Source organism: Watersipora subatra, chromosome 3 (genome assembly GCF_963576615.1).
Source record: "Watersipora subatra chromosome 3, tzWatSuba1.1, whole genome shotgun sequence".
Lineage (NCBI taxonomy): Eukaryota > Metazoa > Bryozoa > Gymnolaemata > Cheilostomatida > Watersiporidae > Watersipora > Watersipora subatra.
In genome coordinates, this window is record NC_088710.1 from 50,173,492 (window position 1) to 50,190,380 (window position 16,889).

Here is a 16,889-nt window from a genome sequence, read left to right on the forward strand (position 1 = left end):
TGCATACGTCTAGAGCAATTTGCTTTACTCTCTGGATATGTTCAAGCGTGGAAGGATATTGCTAAAACTAACCCTGCCCAACCAGTAAATCGAGCTCTGCTTACTGATAGCGATTATTGATAACTGCATTATCATTGTACAAGACGACTGCTGCAGACACCGATCAGATGGTTAGTTTTGAAAAGAGAAAGACCATGCTTTTGTGATGGTTTTCGCTATTTTCAAGAGCCAACACAATATATAGTAATTATAACTCATCATCAAAGTCATAGGTAAGTATTAACCAGCTAAGAGTTCCTATAAAATCATTTGTTAGTAAGCCTTTCGGAAATATTGATTTTGAGTTTAGTATATGAGAAGCAAGAAAAACTCATGTAACCTAATTACGTAGATGCATTGTTCTGCTTAATTATTATTATTAACATACATTGACAGGTGGCTCGTTAAAGAAGAAAGTCGTATCATAGTATCATAATGCTGGTTTTGTGTAATGCTTTGCTTTTTGATATTGGAGAAATTCCTTAGATTTTACTGAAAGAATAATTTTTTGTTTGTTGGCAGATTAGAAAGGATTTATGTGCCTAATGCTGAAAAAAATTATGTAAGAGTCTTAACAACTTAATTGTGTCAAATACTTTTACAGAGGTAGTGTAGTTTAAGTAAACCAACGTGCCAGATAATGTGTCTACAATCACCAAACTGATTTGTGGTGAATGTACCTTAACAATGTTACTTTTTACTCTGAAATGAAACGTTTGGACAATATTTCATAAAAGCATATATGAACTAGCTATTGGTCAAAACGGGATGACATTTTGTATGCTACTGCATTGTAACCATGTAAGGCACAAATAAATAGATAAAAGCTAATGAAGTACACACGGTGTACTTAATTCTTGAACAATCGAAGAAAAGCTTCTTGTTGTGAAGGCAGGGAGTACTAGTCAGAACTTTTTAAAATTTGTCATATTTTAAGGTTACTCATTCCTTGTTCTACAAGATCCTTTACATAATGGATAATAGTAAAGCAATCAATGAGTATTTCAATGTTTCAAACAGTTTGCTAAAAGTTTCAAATGTCATGTAATAAATTTAAAATTGTAATTATTACCATCATACGGTAGTTGAACTCTAAAATAGCAGTGGTTTAACATGCACAGCACATACATGTACCTCATTCTGTTGACATTAATAAAAATATTTTCAACTTGTGCTCAGTACAAAAACCTCAACATTAAGAAATGAAAAGTTCAACATTTAATTTGACTCTCACAGAATCATTGTTTATAAAAAAGTGAAATTTGCATGATTTGAATGTTGTTCTAGAATTAGACATTGGAGGAAATTGCACTAGCTTGTCCTATTTAGCATGAGACGGTCATTGAACTCTGTGTGATATAGTTCCTAGCTAGAGTGGCTCCCATTTTCACTACGTGTTTACTACATCCTCGCTACAACATCAAATGTGCGCCGAAGAAGGTGTTTATAAGTCACCCCGTTTTTTTAGGCTTACCAACTCAGACTTACCAGTGTTGATTCCTTGGTATGAAGTAAATTAGATTAGCGGGTTAATCACATCTCATTGCCACTTTATTGTGTTTGTTTGTCTGTCCGCAACAGAATGTGTGATTATCATTTAAAGTGCGTCTTAATTTATTGCTTAACAATTATGGCTTTAAATTGTATTGATATTAGTACTTGTTGCTGCTACACTGTCTATCTTGTTGGTACCGTGTGTTATCAATGTAACCAGTTGGTATATGGAAAGGTTGATTTGCACTTAGGTTTTCATGTGTTTCTGTGAGCAATATTGCGACATTTTTCTAGTTTTTCTTTGCGTTTGTTTATTCACTATTTACACAATATTCACAGATGCTTTTTACTGGAATAGGGCGAGTCTAGTGGCCGCTTTTACCTTTCCCAATGATGTCTAGAAGGAAGCAGCAGAACCCGAAACCTCTTAAATGTAAGCATTTATTGCCTGACACTAATGGCTGCTTGATAAGTAATTAGAGCTCAAATGAGCATTCTATCCTTTTCTAGAGTAAAGTGGTTTCAATTTAACAAGTGATAAAGGTCTCTCTAAAGCTCCTATCTACATCAATTCCATATAATGCACTGCATTAAATACGCTGTCATATCAGAATACACTTATAAGCAGATAGCATCTGCGTATGTCAATCAAGTCTTATCTTGGCTTAGTGAACATTCGTGTATTACATTTCGTGGGCTGCAAGAAGGTGAGGCATCTTATTTCAGAATGACTAATATTTTGATGGCATTCTCTTCTCAATAATATCATTTTGAGATCTTTATCTTTCCTTGCCACCCTGTCTTTTAATCATTTGCTAGCCCGAGTGAAATTTGCTTGGTTGCGTAACCAAGACTATAATAGCCATAGTAATCTTTGGCTAGAGAAGAGGCTCCACGCTTCGCTGTTGGTGATCAGGGCAGCAAACCTTCACTTGAGTAGAGTGAAGATGAGCTGGGAGATTGCCATGTGCGTATTAGATTTAGGGTAGTGATAAGATACTCAGCGAAATGTGAGGCTCAAATAGAGGGCACATGCTGTGCCTCACGATATCTACTGCATCTTTCCATATAGCTACTTGATTAGCTTACATCTGTGAAGTCTTTCTATGGGCTTCTCATAACTTCCCGTCCGCAAGTTTTGCGGACGGGATAGTCCGCATGTGTTGATACATTGATATTGTTTATCTTATTGTAGAACACCGGCTATCTTTACGCTACACGAAAACCTTGCCCGTCTTATATGTATTGTTCTCTAAAGTCTGTTTTGGTATAAAGTAAAATCACTTAGATAATGATGAATTCTACATTGTCTCTGGCTATAGTTGATGAATCTCCGTCGCTTGCACTTTCCAAGCTACCTGAAAGTGGCAACGGTGCAACTGAGGAGGATGCGAAGTCTTCCCCTCCCTCTCCAGAATACATGGTAGACTCGCAGGCATTGCATTCATTGGAAAAGTGCGCCGTAGTCAAGGATGAACCAGCGAGTCCTAAACCTGAGTCCTCTCAAGACGTTCCTTGGGTGGAACCTGACACCACCCATTCTGTCAGCCTAGAAAACTTGCTAGGAGTGCCTGATGACGCACCCTTGAGAGTACAAAAATGTGCAAATGGTATGCAGCATGAGGCTAGTCGTTCTATGTTAATACAGTTACAATGCAGAGTTATGCACTCATACACTGTGAGGTATGATTAAGGTAGCCGGTCTTTAGAATGTTCTTGCCCGTGTCATAGTTTTAGTCTCAGTGTCAGCTACGTCACACTTTTCGTATCTTTTTGTTTTAGGCAGCTATAAAATTCTATCTGCGAAGCACATTGCTCAGGGCGCCGGTCTTGACCCTCTAAAGGCACAGAGGATAAGCTCGTCAGAGGAAGGCTGGCGTCTGACTGATAATATTCAATTGGTTTCGGTAAGGCACCAGATATTACTTTGTGTAGCGTAAGAAGATACTGCAAAATTAAATTATCAATAAAAGGAAAGAGGGCAAAGTTTAAAAAGGAGGGAGTAAAAATGAGATGGGTTAAGAGGGAAGCTTTTTCATGTATAATGCGAAGAATTATAGTAACAAATTCAAAAAACCGCACGACGTAATATTTTCCAACTTCCAAACATTTAAAACCTCCAACATGGCTTCGAATAGATGGGCATGGCTCTTGTTAGAGTAAAGAGTGTGGAATGGAAACATGGTATTCAAACAGTCAGCTGTTTCTATCTACCATAGCTCATCTCCATTTTAATAGAAGCTACCTCTCATCTTTGACTGTCCACTCTCTGCACACGAATGTCTGTTTAAAACACATGTAAAGTGTGCTCGCTTTATACGCACACTTTCCTACCTTTAGGTCCAAGTAAGCTTATTATCTTTATAATATGACCATAAAATGAGGAATTCTTTAGATTTGTTGCTAAATAGCCCTGTGAAAAAAGATTTCTGTGGAAAGCTGCTGTCCACCCTTATGAGCCTAGTGGACAGAGGCTATGAGAGTTTACTTTTCTAAACATCTGAGGTCTATCTTCTCTTATCATTTTTTTCACAATCTGACGCCTGCACCTATGCGATCAGCCCATATCTTCAGATCGAAACACCATTACAGCCCGACCACTCCTTGCCCGCGCTCTTTGTCACCAGCGCACTTATCTGAAATGGCTGATAAAGTTGCAGACGTCTCATTCGCAGCACTGGTGCCGAGCTTGAGCCCTTGCTCACCATAGTTGACAAGAAGTTAGCAACAACAAAGCCTTGTTTTGTCAATCTAAGCTGATAAGACCAATAAAATATCCACTTGTTGATGGGTTGTCTGATAAGGCTGCCTGCCGCACACACTAGCATCTTATCGTCCTCCGCAAGCAATCTCACAACTATTGCAGCTTTGATATGTGAATTCAAAAACAGTCCTGCCATGACTACTTATTGTGGTATGGCTTTCATCTGGCCTTTGAAGGACAGTTGTCATTGCTCTCTGAATGTAGTGAGCTCTATGTCAGAAACACACTCCATCATAAAGTGTGCTTTCTGACAGAGAGTGCTCTATGGCACAGAGAGTGCTCTATGGCACAGAGAGTGCTTTATGGCACAGAGAGCGCTCTATGGCACAGAGAGCGCTCTATGGCATAGAGTGTGTTCAACAGCAGCAGAATATCTTATTTTGTGTTAATACTAGGGTTTACAATTTCCGTTTATCATTTCAGTGCTTCAGGAAGCGATGTCGGGTAGTATGTGCTTGCATGTGGCTACTAGAAAACTAATGAACACCATTTTTCAAAAATTTCTAGTTTCAACAGAAACATCCGAGGAGTACAGTGTACTTTAAACTAGAGTCAGCAATCAACTGCAGTTGGCTCAAGTGTCTCGGGGTGCCGAGTGATGAAGCTGAGGCTAATGTGAATATATACTACGCAGGTAAGCATAAAGGTTAATATGTTGATACATAGGTGTGAAGTTTAGAGCGGTATTGCTAAGGTTGGCCTTGGTAGACATTCTGCTAATAATGTGACCAGGTGTCTCTTGTGTTGCAGTCAGAGAGTGAGAAATGGGAGACCACTCATTATAATCTTTCAAAAAATGTTCCAAAATATTAGTCATAGCCTAGCGATGTCAGCGGTTGTAGAGTGAGTTTAGCATGCTTATGTGGAAGAACCACAGAAAATCTCTGTGTTCGCCACCGCTTCAATTTTAAACATTTTAGTTATTTTATTTGTGTCTATAATAAGCATTATGTACCCTTTTTATTAGAAATCTACATACCAAATGTCCATACATATTTCTTGTTTTGGGCAACCACTTTTGGCCACTAAATTTTTATAAATTGCGCTTCAGAAGAGAGAAATATTATTTTGCATATACCTCTATTTAACTGCCACCTTTATTTGACTGCCACTTTGACATTTGTTGATCTCTACGAGCCTTTAATACAAAGTAAAAAAGTTTCCACAAAATGGTACTAATAATGTTATAACAATTATAACGATACTAATAATGTTATAACAATTATAACGATACTAATAATGTTATAACAATTATAACGATACTAATAATGTTATAACAATTATAACGATACTAATAATGCTATAACAATTATAACGATACTAATAATGTTATAACAATTATAATGATACTAATAATGCTATAACAATTATAACGATACTAATAATGTTATAACAATTATAACGATACTAATAATGTTATAACAATTATAACGATATTAATAATGCTACATCAATAACAATTAATTATTTCGCTAACGCTGTATTGGTTGCCAAGGTTTTAGTGATAGTGTACCTGAGGAGATCGACCATCACAATCATCTGAACTAAACTCTAATTCGACAGTCAATAAGGTCGAAATCCAATCAATTGTCTTCAGATTTGTTCATAATGTGGTTTACAATCTGTTATGAATACTCCAAAGCGTTTTGATGAACGATGAGAATACTCTTCAGGAGCACCATGTCGAAGTCCGTTTCCTAACTCCAAAAGCTTTACAGCTTTTTCTTTAAAACATTGAAAGTGACACTATTAAAATAAATAATAACAGGATCCGGCTAATAGCAGCTTCTTGTTTAACTCGGTCTGATACTTCGACGTAAATAAAAAAAACAGTTTAACATAAATGTTAAGGCCATTTAAATTATTCTTCCCAAAATTCTGACGAGTTAGTCAAAAGATGCAGCTCTACCCTCTATTTTAACATCTCTAATAAAATGCCACCATGTGAGAACGGTTGAAAGATACAATGCAAATATAGGTTTTACCGTAATTCACTGCTGTATTTGCAATTTACTCATTTTTCATAACTTCTCTGTGGATTTGGTTCCGTTCATACTCGCTATCAAATAATATTAAAAATTAACTAGCGTGTTCACAATCCCTGCTTATTATCTGTGGGTGCAACTAATGAAGCATCCTACAGAGCCAATAAGGAGACTGTTTTGTTCTAAAGGAAGCTGAAGGAGCAATCAAATTCAAATCATGTTTTATTGGCAATAGTTCTGACGTTCAGGTCTAAGATATTTAATAAATGCCTTATTATATTTGGTCATATAACTCCCTAACACTACCTTGTCCATGATATGCTTACGTGAGTAGGTGTTAGAATCGTTTTAAATGGATGCAGTTCTTCTGGCTAGTTTATGTGAAAGGTAACTAAATTAATCAGAGTGAGCCCTTGCTGTGGCTAATCTTGCCTGTTATGTAATCTCTACAAGGAATATATAGACGCTTCGATTTTAATGATAAGCTTAGCCTATATATAGTCTCTCTTTATACAAACCTCTGAATGTAATAATTCATGTGATCTTGTAAATTCATATACTCAATGTATGTTAAACTTACACTCATTTCCTAATCTGAGATGTCCTATATTTGTTGGCATATTTCTGCCTTGCGGAAGGCCTTGGAGGGCAGAAGGAGAAGACTCACCAAATCATTTCACGACATTCTGATGTATCAAATATCTGCTAATCTCTCACCAAAATCTTTGTATCTTTTAACAACAACGCATGCCCCATTAGCTTGTAGGCTGGAATGTAATAATGGGCTTTTGACCAGCCACTGGGTTGGCTCTTTATCAGGCATCGGAGTGTCTAGATGTTACTGCTTATCTGCACTGCTGCAGCAGATGCCAGCAGATAGCAGATGCTTGAGTGCAGTCGAGATAGTGTGAGGGTTGGACGGCTGATAGCGCGCCCCTCAACCAGGCCCTTACTGTCACTCATATATTAAGTTGTAGCTTGTCTTATTCCATATTGCTGCGATAGCAACACCTAACCATACGATAAGCCTCGTAATTGGCTTGCTTACAGATGAACTTGATAGCTGTAAGACGGTCTTTCCCATTTTCCTAACTCTGTCTTTCTGAGTCACGTAGCTCCGTTGCCTTCCGCTCAATCAACGTTTTATCCTATCTTATCATTCGTAAATATAAATGTATAACAAGGCAATCGTAAAACTTGCTGGCTAATTGAAAAAGATGAAATGATAATTGGAAGTCTTTGAGTCACCTTAAATTTAATTGTCATAAAGTAGCGTGTAGCGTTGGAGATGGGCAGATGGCCCTCCCTTATCCTGCATCATCATGATTCCTATCTCAAGGGACATGTTATGTTGTATGCCCTTCCGCACTCTTGGCTAGTACTCGTAATTGAAACTGGTATACAGTATAACCTAGACTCTTTCTAGCTTGTGGACTTGGTTTAGACAAAATAATTTAGTCCTACCTGCCCCCCTCAATCCTCCTCTCTCTATCTCCCCTCATCAATCTATCTCCCCCTTCTATCTTCCCCTCCCTCAATCTCCCGCCTCTATCCCTCCCTCCATCTCTCCCCTTCTCTCCATCTTCCCCTCACCATCATCTCAAAAGATAAAGTTGAGATGAAGTTTGCTGGTAATCTGTTATTTATTTACTGGTAAACAAGGATCATCTTTATCAACTCACTTGTATCCGATTTCATCTATAATGATCGGACATAGGCAAAAGACTGGTACACATATGTATCTCAAATGACTCACCATTCGGCCTTCATCACTCAAGAATGTAACACTGTTGCTGATTAGTCATTATAGTATCCAGCTGATTACACTTCATGGGTGGGGGTGGTATATCCCTCCGAGCCTTGGCGAATCCTCATTCACTCTACTGTCTGCTCTCTTTACCTTCTGAGTTTGACGCTTTCACACTGTCCAGGTAACCAACTGTGGGTGGAGGTGGCGCAAGACCTTTTAGAAGGGCAAGAGTTGATAGCTGAGTTTCAGGAACATGACAAACGGCGGCCAGTATCTCCTAAAGAAGAGCCAAATGTTGGCTCATCTAGTCCTCGGCTAGGGTCCAAGGTCGAGGCACACACTAGTAAGTGTCATCTTATGTTGTAGCAAAGTTAACTCAACTGTCAGCTTATGCAATTACGTAGTTTACAGGTTTTCAGATTGTCTTCTTCCGTACTAAATGCAAAGTCGGTCATTATTTGACCAGGAATTAGCTGAGCAATTATAATAGGGCTATGGAGTTTGGAAGATCTGAGTACATGACCAAGGTTACAGGCATGAGGTATTCATCTTTGTATAATAGGTGTATACATGGCTCATAATTGTAAGCCATAGAGATTGATTGATCATTAGTGCATTACATAGTCGTGTTAAAGACTTTCCCTCAAATTAATGTTATCTTAACTTGTTACCATGACCACAGCAAAGGAATATCTTTTATGGCTTATATTGTATACTAATCCTTCTTGTCTGTCTTAGCTTTGCGTCTAGTTGGCAATGCTCCAATCTATGAAGTCGTCTTGCTTTTGACTAAGCTGGTCCCTTTCTTTCTATCACCGAGTTTTATAATGGTTTCTCTAAGTCCAGTATCAGCACGCATACCGCCGACCATGTGGCTTATCTAAAATGGTAGTTATTTTATCTAGAAATTGTTTTTGTTGCAACCTACTATCAAACTGTGGTTGTTTACGCCTGCGTGTGTTCTGTTACAGTGGAAGCACAGTTTCCATGCTTGCTATGCGGTGTGCAGTTTAGGAACCCAAATACATTGATGGCTCATCAGAAACACTACTGCTCTAAGCTTGCGTCACCGACCTCTGCGGCAGGGGCCAAAGCTGAACAAGGTGAGTGCCACTGCTTTTCAGCGATGTAATCTGCTCAAAATGTCTTGTATTAATTTATATAAGTTTCGTATCATCCTTCTGTTCCCCCTCACAGTGGTTTTTTTTTGTAACTGTGCTTTTTTGTTAACAAAGGCAAAAAAACTGCTTATCAGGATGTGTTTGTCTGTCCGTGTAACAGATTGGGCTATATTTACCATGCAGAGTCAGTTCCAGCAGGCAGTGAATCTGAGGCTAAAGATTTAGCAGAAAATTTGCAGCAGACAGCATTCATCTGTCTTGTCTGTAAATTCATGTCAGTCACCGAGTCAGATATGAAGACCCACGTGAGTGAAAAGCACAAGGGAAAACAGCAAACGGACAGCTCGTTTTCTAGCTATGCAGGTAATTACACAGTCATATTTGCATATGCAGTCACATGGCAGGCACATATGCAGCCACATGGCAGGTACATATGCAGCCACATGGCAGGTACATATGCAGTCACATATGCAGTCACATATGCTACCACATGGCAGGCACATATGAAGTCGCATGACAGACGCATATGCAGCCACATGGCAGGCAAATATGCAGCCACATGGCAGGTGCATATGCAGCTACATGACAGGTACATGTGCTGCTACATAGCAGGTACATGCATACTATGCATATGACTTTCATAGCTGATGCATGTGCAGGTGAATATGCAGTACAATATTATCATATGAAGCCACTATTTCAGTGGAAGAAATCAAGTGACTAGAGGCCCTGGCCAAGGTAGAAAAAACCAATGCTTGTGAAGAGATGCGGTGGTTGTGGGTGAGCATGCGACTTTAAAGACTGGTTCACACTATATCGCCGTATGTTGGTGTTGTCTTGTCAGCGTTCATCGTCGATATGTACCCTGTAAGCCGATGGCATCTACAAAGCAACGCGGATACGTCGAGAAAGTTTGCAGCAGTCAAACTTGTACTATTGTACAACAAGTTGTACAATATATTGTACAATATTGTACTTGTTGTCAAACACTCTGTTGTACTATTTCTACTAGTTATAAAAGTAGTAACCCTGGCATGAAATTGAAAGCGTATCTGTTGATGCTCTTAAATCAGTTGTTTTCCTCGAGTCGATTTTCTTTAAATACTGAAGTTCGTCAAATAAAAAAGAAACATCGACTAGACTACTCTAGGTTCTGTAAACCAAAAACGTTATTCAAAGACATTTTTAGCAGGACAAACCGCTACTAAATACTAAAAACCAGAAGAGTAGCATTTCATAAATACTTAAGGACTTGTACTTTATAAAGACTTATGAACTTGTACCTTATAAATACTTAAGGACTTGTACTTTATAAAGACTTAAGGGCTTGTACTGGAAGACTAGAGAATGAAGGAGGTTTGTCTGTTACAGGCTCGGCGAACAATGGAGACAAGACATACTGTGATGACTGCGAGATACATTTCAAAAAGCCCGAGTCTTATCAGGCGCACAAGCAGCATTATTGCAAAAACCGTGCAAGCTCCAACTCTCCCAGATCTGAGACTGGAGGAAACCTCAGTGTCTCCCAGTCCTCCTCACCTCTCTCTCCACTTGCCAAGGTCAGTGGTTTAGCTGTCGTTCGGAAAGAGCGCTTATTCTGCGTTGGGCTTTGAAAATTTCCCGTTTTCATGCTGGATATACAGCTTGATGATTAGCATGAAGGAGACTGAAACGAAATGCTTACTTCGTAGTTCAAAGACTCATGTCATGCATGTGGAGATAACTGACCTTAGCAATGGCATTTGTGAGGTTTTCTTGTTGTATTTTCACTGACTACACTAAATGGAGGTGGCTAGTGATCGATAGTCAGTGAGGGAGTCATATTACTTGAACTCAGTCTAGATCTTTAGTTCATATTCCTAAACATTTACATCCTGTTTTAGTATTTTTAGGTTTTTGCAAGCGAGAATACGAAACAAATTTAATTTTTTTAAGTTTAAAGTCAATTCTGATTTTGCATGAATCTTATGGTTAGTGTAGCGTGGCACATGAAATGACTCACTCATTCTCAAATGCATGTCACACCTATCTATCTCCTCGCTATCGCTATTTATTCCTCATCCGTTGCACTTCCCTGCGCTAATCACAGGTGCCGATTCGGCTGATCTTTCCATGACTGTAATTAAGGGACGGGAGGCTGTGATGTACTGGAACCATCTGATTGTAGCTTATCCGCTTGTCAAAGCTGAAAAGCTGAGGGAGAAAGCTTAGGGACTTTAGTGTTGGTGATAGACGAAGTTACTTTCATACACCTAGCAGTTTAACATTTCAGCCAAAGCTACTGAGGATCGTGTGTCGGCATGGCTGAAGCTCCCCATTGGTTTTCTTTTACCGTCAGCGGCTGGCTGTTGACTAGCTGTTGCTGCCAAATTACGATAGCTCGGCTAAACTGTTTGAACTTTATACTCTTCGAGGATAAGATATAATCAATGAGAGCGTGTGAGATTGTACGCAGCTGTTATCTCACATGCTCCGAAACTGATAAGATTAGCTTCAGAACTCACACACAGCCCTCTAACTCCCAGTCTTTTTCTATTCGACATTCTTACTTTAATGCAGCTCTTTCGGTGGCTGGTCCTTCACTCACGTACTCTTATCATGCTGGATGTATTAAACTGGTTGCGCTAGTGTGATTAGGCAAATGTGTGGAGATGCTGTCAGCTGTTGTAATATAGCATTACTAAGCTAAAACCGGAAGTCCTTTTTTGCTATTTTGATGTAGTCTCAGATTTCAAATCTTTATGAAGATGTTCATTAAAAATACATGATGCTATCACTTTTGTGTTGTATCGTTTTATCTGTTTTCCTGCAGTGTGACCATAGTTAATGTGAGATTGAAAGAATGGCTATTAGCGAATCCGTAGTAAAATCTACTAAACGGTCATCTGGTAAAAGTTGATTTGTATAAATTCGTGAGAAAAGAAAGTTGGAAGTTTACTTGTGATGAACATATAACTAATAAGATGGTTGAATTGATATTGCAGTGTGTAGTGCGGTACTAGCTTATCTGGGGAGCTCTATCCTCCATATATAACCACCAGCTCATTCGGTCCTATCTAATCTCAAGTAGTCCTTTATTAACATTAGAGAAGAAACAAATTTATGTGGCAATAAAGGTTGGGCTTGTCATTATCTACAGAGATAATCAAAGAGTCTGACAACTTTAGACTAATGACTTATTGGTTAACAGCAATTAAAGCCTGTGGTAGCGGCCATGTCTTTGTAAGATAAGTCCTGTCAGTTAAAAACACAATATGACAAACATTTCACTCCAATATTACGATATCTCTGATTATTAGATTCCGTATCGCATGGCAGGCAAAGGGCGGCAAACCAACACTTAGATAAAGGTGCCACCAATGATTAACATCTTTCCCTCTTCTGTTTCATCACTCGAGCTTTTCACAGTTCATATTGCTATCTTTTATTTGTGGCCTTTTGATTTGCTGATGCACAGACCCTGGCTGCTGTAGCTCCTTTTACATTGTAAGGCAGGTGAATGTTAGCGGCAACCTGTCACGCCTTGTCAAAGTCCTTGCCTGTGACACATGTCTTTGCAGCTGCGCAGAGTGTTTCTATATGATAGAGTTATCTAATCTGAAGTTGTTCTTGTAATCTGCAGTTGTTCTTGTAATCTGCAGCATGCTAACCACTAGTTACTAGCTATGTTCTAATTGTATGTCTCCGACACATCTGTGGCATGTTCCACTTTGTCTAATATACTTGTTCCATTTCACGTAGATGGGTGGAACCACATGTATAATTGTGTTAATCGATATTCCTCTCATTCATATAAACCTTTATTATCTAATGCAAAGGTATTTCACTCCGTATCACAGCCTGCGGTTTGTCTTTTTACGGTTGCCAATTGAATCTAACATGAAAGCATTTAATTTGTATGCTTTTTGATGTAATCACGGCTGGGCTCCAAGGCTGCTTGGCTCATTGCGTTCAGAGACTTATGTTTTTTCACAGATTATCTTTTTAGCCAGTGTTAAAATGGTTGGCATTTCGATGATTGGTGTTTAAGTACATTACGCTTATCTCTTGGCTTACTCGCATTTCCCTGGCCTTACAGGAATCTTACTATAAGAAGGTCAGTGTCGTGGATAACCAGGCTCTAAGCGCTTCCTTCGCTACTCAGGCTGCCGCTGCAATGGCTGCTGCCAGCCTCCCTTTTACTCTGTCCTCCATGCTTAGTCTCCCCGGAATGTCTGCCCTTCCCATGATGCCTGCTCTCAAAATGCTCCAATCTCCAGCTTTGTTTGCGCAAGCCATGCAGTCAGCGGTAAAGGTGAGCAGTTGTCAAGTTTAAAATTTTCTTTTTAGTAGAGCTTTGATGTTGGGGAACGTCATTAAATATTTTATGGCATGAATTTTCCTTGCACATCAGGATATCTGTTACGTGCAACATGTATTAACAGACAGTGAGTGTTGAAATGATACAGTGCGGTGTATAAAAATGAGGCTACTATCTCTTGAGCAAAAGAATAATGTTTAAACGAACTTTGCTCAAATTTCCTTTCAAAGCTAATTTTTTAAATTATTTTTTATTGGCCCAGCATTGCTTGTGGAGGAAGCTTTGAATTCAGTATTTAAAGTAGTTTTTTGGTGGTTTTTGATGTCTCTGGCTTGTCATAAAAAAGTTAGTAGGCAGTAACTGCATCTCAAACTTGGTGTCATAAAATTTAAGCATATATCCGTTTGTTAACTCGATAAACCAGGATATGCTGTCAGTTTGCAGGTGTTTATCTTGTTAGAAGAGGTCTCTTATAGAAGACCTACATGGCTGATAGTTGTTGGAAAATCAGCCATTTTACATGATTGTGCTAGCCTACACGTTCACATCTATTCCAAATAAAAATATATAATCACTTGTTTCTGAAGTTGAACGTAACTCGCTACGTTGCAGCATTAAATGTGTTATCAGGTTATCTGGTATCTACACATATTGCCGATAGAGCTGTGTCAGGGAATAACTTATACGTGACTCGGCCGTACCGGGTAGGGTTTTTAGCTAATAAACATCTCTGCCCCTGCGTTATCATCAAGTTTTATTTATCTGATAATTTTGTGTTATCATGTTTTGAGTGATTAGGAGACATTCAACTGTGTGATATGTTCTGTCCAGTGTGAACCCGTTCCGTCCCGTTTGGGACTCCAACAAAAGCGCCACATCTCATCGCCTTGTATGCATATTGTGTTGCTAGGGAACGACAGCTGCAGTTAGCAGTACACCCACAGGAACAGTGCAGAGAGAGGAAACACCTCTCGATCTTACTCTTAAATCAGATCTACCTTCTAGTGATACTTCAGTCACACTCCCTGCCAAAAGGAGGGCCAGCAGGGAGCCTGACGATAGCCATCTTAAGAAACATAGGATCTCAGGCTCTAGTCCTCCTTCTCCTGTGCCCTCTATGTCAACAACAGTGCCTGCTCTCTCGCAAGTAGTCAGTGTGCCTGTGAAACCGCTAAAACCGGAGAGACCCGTTTATAGGTTGGTTGTCATAAGTGTTATTTATTTGTTTGTCAAAAGACAGTTGATCAGAAATATGTATTGGTAACAAAAATATGTATTAACAGAAATATGTATTGGTAACAGAAATATGTATTGGTAACAGAAATGTTTGTCATAAAAGAATATCAAACATTCGCTCTGAGTTTTTGCTTTGCTCGTGGATTTTTCATTTGTTTAATAAGCCAACAAATTGTAACGCTTGCTCTAAACTGTATGAATGCTTTGCATAGCATGAATTTATGTTGCATTGACGCAGGTGTGAAAGCTGTAGCATTCCATTCTACAAGAAGGAAGTATATGAAGCTCACAGACTGCACTATTGCTCGCGTCGACCTGGCAGCGGTGGCTCTGATAAGGAGGAGGATGCGAGCCACTCTACGAAGTTGGCTCATAAGACTGAGCAGTTGTCTCCTCCTGTTGCACCAGCTGATGATCGTCTAGTCATAACCTACACCTGCAACAAGTGCAGTACAAGTTACAGGACTATAGAAACATTTAAGGCGCACCAGTGTGCTCTGCCTGTGGCACCCCTTCCGTTACTTTGCTGTGATGACTGCAGTTTCACTACACAATCTAGCCGAAGTCTTGCTGAGCATGCAGAAACACATCAAAAAGTTAATTTGATGTATAAATGTAAATTATGTGGTTACCATGGCAATACGTTAAGAGGTATGAGGCAGCATGGACGGCAGCATATGCAGAAAGGCGAAGAATTTAATGACAATGATGTAGAGGCTATGGAGTTGCCAACTCCAAAGGCATCAGTTGTTTCGACGACTCTTCCTCTTGCAGTAGCCCTTCCCTACAGCACTGATGTTGACGAGCTGTTGCGGCTTAAGAATGAGCCGTACAAAAAACGGCGGTCAAAAAAACATTACCAGAAGTCTGAGTATGTGGGAGTTACGATATCTCCTCAACGAAAGGAAAATGGGTTGCAGCATGGCTCTTCTCGTTCTTCAAGTCCACACTCAACATCGACTGTAAGTTGCATCTCACCACTGCAATTGTCTACGCAGAATATACTTCCAGCTGACAAAAAGACTGAAGTTTCGCCTACTTCTATCATGGTTAAGCGAGAGCCTATTGAGCGAAAAACTCCAGAATTAAAAGGACCCGTTCTTCAAGCAGCTGAGCAGAGACAAGCAATAACTGAAAAACCCGTTGCACCAGTAAAACGCTTTATCTGCTCCTGTAACACCTCTTTTGCTTCCGTTTCCACATTTGAAGCTCACAAAAAGTTATATTGCCCCCATCATAAGGCTCAGAGAAATCCTACTATCACCGTTAATCATTAGAACTATTTTTTATGAATATGGCGAGACAGTCGTGTGGTTTACTCGAGTAGTTTTACCTGCTAGCGTTAGCTCACCTCTCATTTAGCAATCATATATTTGTTTGCTCTTATTATTAGTGAATGAATTTTAATCATATCATTTTCTGATTTTGTCCATTTTGGTTTACTAATATTTTTCTGATACATTTTGCATTCGCAACTTATTTCTTCGTGTTCTGAAAAAGTGCCAGAGTTTTTCCAAGCTGTGAGATTGGTCATACAAAGCCGCACTTGCAACAAGTTATTTGGGTTTTATACTTCAACTGCACATACTAGATCTGACTAACGGTATCGTTGGATATTTGAATCTTTGTTATGGACAGTTTTACACTTTTTCTTACATGGCAAATTTACGTGATGATTTTTATTGCTTACACAATCAATAGAATTCACATTTAATGTACTATTTTTTCAAACTTGTGTGTTATAATGCACAATTTTATAGGTTGGTAGTAGTAACGCTAGAAGCCTTGTTACCAAACCTGCATTCAAACAAGGCATTAATATGTTGGTACACATAAGAAAATTATATCATATATGCGAATGACTTTGCAATTGGCTTTTATTGTTTGTGTTCTTTGATATCAGATGGTTGAAGAAATGTAACTCCAATGTTGCTGTATCATATTTTATTAATTTACAAATGGTAAAAGATTGTAAGTTCAACATAAGATACACAAGTTTTAGCCAAAATAAGACTATATACGGGTCTTTGTTTGGGTTTACGGATACAACTAGTGTTGCAGTGATTGTCTATTCAGACCTGCCAACCCAAGAGTGGGGCAATGCGTGAGATTTGGTTTTGGGGCAATTGATGTATCAATGATAGTATATATATAAAATCGTGGAAATGGGGCAAAAATCTCACGCATTTTCATTTTTTCT

The 16,889-nt window shown here is 39.0% G+C and overlaps 1 protein-coding gene across 1 annotated transcript; it reads left to right on the forward strand.

Annotated features, from left to right (window-relative positions):
• Positions 1-59: 59 nt before the first annotated feature.
• On the forward strand, positions 60-16,618 carry LOC137390694 (zinc finger protein ush-like). Its single transcript, XM_068077016.1, has 12 exons — positions 60-272; positions 1,873-1,966; positions 2,856-3,143; positions 3,316-3,440; positions 4,805-4,931; positions 8,214-8,375; positions 9,004-9,135; positions 9,337-9,516; positions 10,525-10,712; positions 13,232-13,447; positions 14,364-14,650; positions 14,928-16,618. The coding sequence occupies exons 2-12, from the start codon at positions 1,924-1,926 to the stop codon at positions 15,964-15,966; spliced, it is 2,787 nt and encodes a 928-aa protein (XP_067933117.1). The 5' UTR covers positions 60-272; positions 1,873-1,923; the 3' UTR covers positions 15,967-16,618.
• Positions 16,619-16,889: the final 271 nt, after the last annotated feature.

Bases quoted from the DNA above. Each gene is read 5' to 3' on its own strand.
- LOC137390694 (XM_068077016.1), top strand. From the start codon at position 1,924: ATGATGTCTAGAAGGAAGCAGCAGAACCCGAAACCTCTTAAAT. The intron at 3,144-3,315 runs GTATGCAGCATG...TTTTTGTTTTAG, and splicing joins AGTACAAAAATGTGCAAATG to GCAGCTATAAAATTCTATCT. The intron at 9,517-10,524 runs GTAATTACACAG...TGTCTGTTACAG, and splicing joins CTCGTTTTCTAGCTATGCAG to GCTCGGCGAACAATGGAGAC.